The sequence below is a fragment of the Rhagoletis pomonella genome, unplaced genomic scaffold (assembly GCF_013731165.1).
Source record: "Rhagoletis pomonella isolate Grant_MI unplaced genomic scaffold, Rhpom_1.0 Rhpom_scaffold_00001, whole genome shotgun sequence".
NCBI lineage: Eukaryota > Metazoa > Arthropoda > Insecta > Diptera > Tephritidae > Rhagoletis > Rhagoletis pomonella.
The window spans coordinates 108,931,411-108,937,965 of NW_023458555.1; the positions used below are offsets into that span (position 1 = coordinate 108,931,411).

At 44.4% G+C, this 6,555-nt stretch overlaps 1 protein-coding gene across 1 annotated transcript; it reads left to right on the forward strand.

Moving 5' to 3' along the window:
- The first annotated feature begins 6 nt into the window (after nt 1-6).
- On the forward strand, nt 7-6,185 carry LOC118749636. The gene is made up of 2 exons (XM_036484439.1): nt 7-616; nt 5,525-6,185. The coding sequence occupies exon 2, from the start codon at nt 5,525-5,527 to the stop codon at nt 6,131-6,133; it is 609 nt and encodes a 202-aa protein (XP_036340332.1). The 5' UTR covers nt 7-616; the 3' UTR covers nt 6,134-6,185.
- The last annotated feature ends 370 nt before the right edge of the window (nt 6,186-6,555 follow it).

The window sequence follows — 6,555 nt, forward strand, 5'->3', positions numbered from 1 at the left end:
AAAAAATTAGATACAGAATTTTTCCAATCACCTTTACGTGCGGTCGCAAAATCTTTTCTAAAATTCGAATAACCTTTTATAGCTTGCTTTAATAAAGAAAAATTGTAAATTTAAAGCATTAACATTCGGTTTATTACTTCGAGTGGTCATATTAGTCTCTCGCCGAGTAACTACAGGCGCGCGGAAGAAAATCCACCTCTTAGTATTTTTCGCTTTGAAAGTCGCTGGTGTGTGCGCCAGGAAGCAGCCGCGAACTAGCGCCTGCGCCACGTCCTCCTACACGGAAGTGCAGCAGCCCCACCATCGCAAGTACCACCCCAGTTTCGATTATCGCCCATCGTCACCATCCATCATCAAAGAGCCGCCGAAATCACCGCCAAACCCTCCACTATCGCCAAATCCCCATCATCGCCGGTGTCAACGGCCAACAGCAACGAATCGCCGCATCCTCACCAGCCTGCAATCGCCCACCAGCCCTCCGTCTGTCCACGTCCGGAGTTCAGCACCCAAAAGAAGAGCCGGCCCCCCTTACTATTGGTCCTTCGGCGCCAACAAAGAGCCGCACCGGTGGAATAAAAATCCATAACATCAAAGTACAAGTATCCCCAGCAAAACCGTGAGTAAAAATCAATTTTTTACTAATCCTGCGGTGAAACAAAAATTTTAAAAAGGCAGAAAATAATTCCTTGAATGTTTAGTAAACGCCAGCATTAAGTAATACATTTTCCCTTGCTCCGGCCATAAATTTTCAACTTTCCCGCCATATTTAAATTTTTCCCGCCAATTTTATTTTTTTTGCGCCAATTTTCACAAATTTTTTACCCACACAAAGACTTTTGCAAGAATACATATACATATGTACTTCACATAACATTCTGTAGCATACAAGCAAATAGTACTTGGCGTACATATATATATACAAATATACCAAAGCTCATAGTATATACAGCGGCTAATCAGTTAATCCCAAACAAACATACAAGGAATTATAGCTGGGAATACATAACTAACCCCTCGTTTAGTAATCCCTATATATATATATACACATACATTCATACACATACCCTATCATATATTGGGCATATGAAAGAAAGTGCTATATAAAATAGATAAAAATACGTACAGTGAACTCTCTATAATAACTACCCATAAAAAGGCAAGGCGGTTACAGTGCTCGGAAAAAGAAAATACAGTCCATTAGATAGATATTTATAAATTTTGCACTCAAAATATCTCCATTTGTGGTTTTCGTGAACAGGACCAAGCGTGAAAGTCCCAGATACGGTGATCCGAAATCCCTCATAAAGGCTTAAAAAGGTAAAATTATCTCGCTTATTACATTCAAATCCCACACCCTCTTGGTGTCCAGGTGCACACTTGTGATTCATACAAACTTTATTGTTTGCGACCGCCTAGTAAAACCCGATTGTATTTGATCACCCTCTCAGCCAACCTTAATCACTTTCACTCATTCGACTTCGAATGCTAGGTCTCACTAGCACTGAAGATAAGCCAAAAAGTCCCAGAATGAGCGAAGAAGAAAAAATTCTCGAGACCCCCGCGGAGTCTCAGGGCCCTACGCGATCAAGCGGAAAGCCAAATAAGGCAAAACAATCGGTCATCTGTACTAAATTCATATCGGAGACAGATAATTTGATGGATTACTATGCCCGATTCAGATCAGCCCCGATCGAAGAAAATACTGCGTCCGTATTGAAAATAAAAGACAAGAGCGTAGAAAACTTTTGGAATAGAGTTCAAAACGCCTTTGATTCGACTTTGGAAATTGAAGAACATGACCTCCCCGAAGACTTTAGGGCGTCTGCCTACAGTAAATATAGGTCATGTTTAATTATATATGAAGAAACAAAAGCCCAAATCGGAGACCAACTCCAGTTAGTAGCACAAACCATAAGTCCCACTCCCAAAGCCAGTTCATCACTTCCTCAGGAAACTTCGGGCATAAGCTTAAACGTCCCACCTTGCGACACCGAAACCTTTTATGGGGGTTATGAGCAATGGCCGTCCTTCCGTGATATGTTCACGGCGGTCTATATAAATCACCCTAAGCTCACTAAGGCGCAGAAGTTATACCATCTCAGGTACAAAACGCAAGGAAAAGCTGCCCAAATAGTTAAACAATTCCCTCTGAGTGACGATAATTTCGTGCTGGCATGGGAAGCACTAAAAGCTCGCTATGAAAACAAACGGGTTTTAGTAGATAACCAAATCCGTATCCTTATGAATCTAAAACCCATCCCAATTGAAAATAGCGAAGACATACAGAGACTGCAATCATCGGTGAATAACTGTCTCCAGATTCTAGGCACCCAGCAAGTCTCCACCGAAAGCTGGGATCCCATTCTGATCTACCTGGTTACCTCCAAGTTTCCTGAGAACACCATGGCCCTATGGGAGCAATCCCTCAGTTCCAGGAAAGACCTCCCGAACTAGTCCCAAATGAACTAGTTCCTCACTACTCGATACGAAAGGGTAGATCAATTCGAACATAAGCTACTCGAGGCCAACCCCTCCTAACAGTAGGTCATTCCCTAAACCCCCCACCTCTCTGAACTCTCACAACAACTCCTTTTCCCAAATCCGAGCGCTCATGACGGAACAACGCACAAAACCATACAAATGCCCAATGTGCAATAAACCTCAACACACTCTCTCTCAGTGCTCCAAGTTTCGTCAACTGCCAACTCAGGATCGCAGAAAGTTTGCGAGAGAACACAACCTCTGTTTTAATTGCCTATGTCAGATCCACTTGATAAAAGACTGCTCAAGTAAATATACTTGCTCTCATTGTCAAGAACGGCATCAATCAATTCTTCATGAAGACACGCCCCCCATGCCGCCAAGACAGCAGTCTCGAACCCAAAGAACGACATCTCAGGTCGCTCTGACGACGCCCACTAATTCCAACCCACAAAATTCAGCGGGGTCGGAAACAACTCATGAGGAGCCTTCTTCCTCAAATAGAGCAAGAGTACAGTCGTTCTACTCGGAAAATGACAGCAAGATTCTCCTTCCCACAGCAATGGGCCAGTTGAACACAGGGGCGAGATCTTCAAACTCAGAGCTCTCATAGATCAGGGTTCGGAACGAACTTTTATTTCCTCCAAAGCTCAAAACAAACTAAAGCTACCGTACCAAACTTCCAACTTTGAAATTTCTGGCATGGGAGGCAGAGTTGTTCAGACTTCGAACAAACTTTGCCATCTCATCTTAGCCCCCGCAGATTTGACCACGAAAATAAAGGCTCAAGCAATAGTACTATCCCAGTTAACGAAAATGCTTCCAAAATTCCAGCCAACTCTCGAACAACGAGAAAAATGGTCTCACCTCCAGCTAGCAGATACTAACTGCCACTCCTCGTCCCAAATTTATCTGGTCATTGGCAGTGACCTCATTTCTGAAGTAATGCTGGAAGGCAATGAGAAAATTTCGAAAAATTTGCTTGCACAAAACACCATATTCGGCTGGATCTTAAGTTGTCAATTTCCCGAAAAAATAGCCTGTTTCTCTACTCAAGCTACACCCATCTCCAATGAGGTTTAAGATTCCCAGCTGCGAAATTTTGGGAGCTAGAAGAGGTTCCGAAATCCAAGCTTACTACGCCTGATTATGAAAATTGTGAAAAATTCTTTCAGTCCACCACCACACGAGCAGCGGATGGTCGTTATGTAGTCAGACTGCCCTTTAAGCCAAGCTTCCCAGACCCTATCTCCCTTGGCCCGTCTCGCACACCCGCCCTCCAACAGTGCCTGAGCATGGAAAGAAATTTGCTCAGAAAAGGCGATCTAAAATCACTTTACGAAAATGTATTAAACGAATATCTCACTCTCAACCATATGGAAGAAACAACTTCCCACGAGATATCTTCTCAAGGCAAATGTTGGTCGTTCTACCTCCCACACCACGCGGTTATAAAACCCGAAAAAAGAAAGACCAAAGTCCGAGTCGTCTTCAATGCTTCGAAGAAATCGGGGTCCGGACATTCCCTGAACGGACCAACCCTCCAGCCCGACTTGATGTTATTGATCCTCAAGTGGCGTATGTATCGATTTGTCTTTAACGGCGATGTCGAAAAAATGTATCGACAGATACTGCTGCACAAAGACGACCAAGACTATCAACGAATCGTATTTCGACCATCTACAAATAGCCAAATACAAGATTATAAGTTGAAAACTGTCACGTTTGGTTTGAATTGCGCACCCTACCTCGCTATACGTACCCTTCACCAGCTCGCAGATGACGTGCAAACCACACACCCCTTAGCGGTGCCCATATTAAACAATGAAACGTACGTTGATGATATACTTTCCGGTGGTCATGATCTCCCTTCAGCCGAAGAATCCCTCTCTCAAGTCATCCAAGCGCTCAATTCGGCAGGCTTCCCACTTAAAAAGATTACAGCCAACCACCCTGAAATTTTGAAAAACATACACAAAGACGATCTGCTTGACACAAACTTCCTAGAATTTGAAACAGTAAGCACCACTAAAACGCTCGGGATTCAGTGGAACGCTCTAACCGATACGTTTTCGTACACCGTTGATTCCATCCCAGCGTCATCCGCCAGTACAAAACGACAAATCCTCTCGGCAGTTGCCAAATTGTTTGACCCCGCAGGATGGCTTACGCCCATAATGATCCAAGCCAAAATCCTGCTACAAGAACTATGGCTGGACGGAACTAACTGGGATGACCAGGTCAAGCCCCTCCGTCTGACGAAATGGATGCAATTTGCAACCAATCTCCAAGCCATTTCTAGCATCCAAATACCCCGATGGGTAGATTTTGTCCCCGCCGACCAAGTCGAGCTACATGGCTTCTGCGACGCTTCCGAGAGAGCATACTGCACTAACATATATGTGCGAACCACGAACGGTAGTAGGACCTCTTCTCATCTGCTGGTCTCCAAAGGCAAAGTAGCGCCTCTCCGAACCACCAGTTTACCCCGACTTGAGTTGTGCGGCGCCCTTCTCCTAGGGAAGCTGGCCGCCGTAGTGCAGTCTCAACTCGACCTCTCTAAGAGGAAACTGATACCATGGTCTGACTCCGAGATCGTCTTGGCATGGCTAGAAAAACCCCCTCATTCATGGAAAACCTTCGTTTCCAATCGCACGGTACAAATTTTAGATCTCGTCGGAAACGCCACCAGAGCCGAAAGTCGGCGACTGCGTTCTGATTGTTGACAATACTATACCTCACATTGAATGGCGTTTAGGCCGTATCGAAAGGTCACACCCCGGCAGAGACGGACATATTCGATTTGTCGATGTGCGCACCCAATCTGGCATAGTTAAAATATGCCCGTTGCCAATGGGTGACGCCCCTCTGACTTCTCCAAATGCGCCATAATTAAAGCCTTTAAGCACTTTCATGACAACATACTCTCTTAGCTCATATGTATTTAAAAACCTGTATATGAATGAAATATTCTGATCCCACGTTTCTTCAATTGTCTTGTAGACTCCCCACTGATAGTCTAACTTCCACGGCTTACTTACAGATGGATACTTGCAGCAGCAGTGGCACTCCGAAACCAGTACCTCGAACATCGCTACAGCCTAAGCAACCGCAGCGGTCCGACGTAGGCATGACGACTGACACAACGCCAGCGGCGCAGCCAGAAGAGGAAACCACCGATTTCAATCGATGCCGTCTGTGCGCACGACATCACGCGTTGCGGGTATGCCAAGTGTTTCGCGCAATGCAGCCGACCCAACGTTATCTGGTCGCATGTGCACACAAATTTTGCACCAACTGCCTCGCCTTATCGCATCACAGCAAGGACTGTCCCTCCGCTGGAATCTGCAGGCTATGTGGTCAGCGTCACCATTCCCTACTTCACCGGAAGACGGCACTTAGCAAAAACTCTCTGCAACACCACGCTCCAGCATCGCGCAAAAGGCCTTCCGCACATCGTCCCCACCGTCTACGCCGTACTGCACTCAGCTCTCACAAGCACAAGCACCCGCATATGAGGCAAAGAGCGAAGAAAATCAATACCACCACCCAGGGAATCCGCATCACCAAGGCGAATGGAAAGCTGTCCAGGAAATTGCTCCGAAATGCAATACGTAAACTGCGGGAGCTAGAGAACAGTATAGTCGCTTAGCGCGCCTAGGTGCGGGAGAATAGTTAAACGAGAAACGTCTGTCGTTTAACACCTTGCCACGCATATGATTATTACCTGAATTAATGCGAAATTTCTTCAACAATTGAATTACTCAAACTTTGTAAACATATTTTCCTTCATTGAATTGTTAATTCTAAAAGTTAGATCATTTCAAAATTGTTAACACTAAACTTGAGTTATTCAAAAATGTTAAGCCTTACATTCTTATGCCTTGAATTGATAAATTTGAATTTACATGTTTTGCGCTATTCAAATTAATATCCTCTATATTTTCTCATATTGAATTGATAAGAATTGTTAACCCTAAACCTAAAGAAATTTTCATATTGAAATGCATAGTTGGCAACAACAAAGTCGCTAATACAGTGCAAGCAGCAAATGTCAAAAGGAGAGACAAAAAA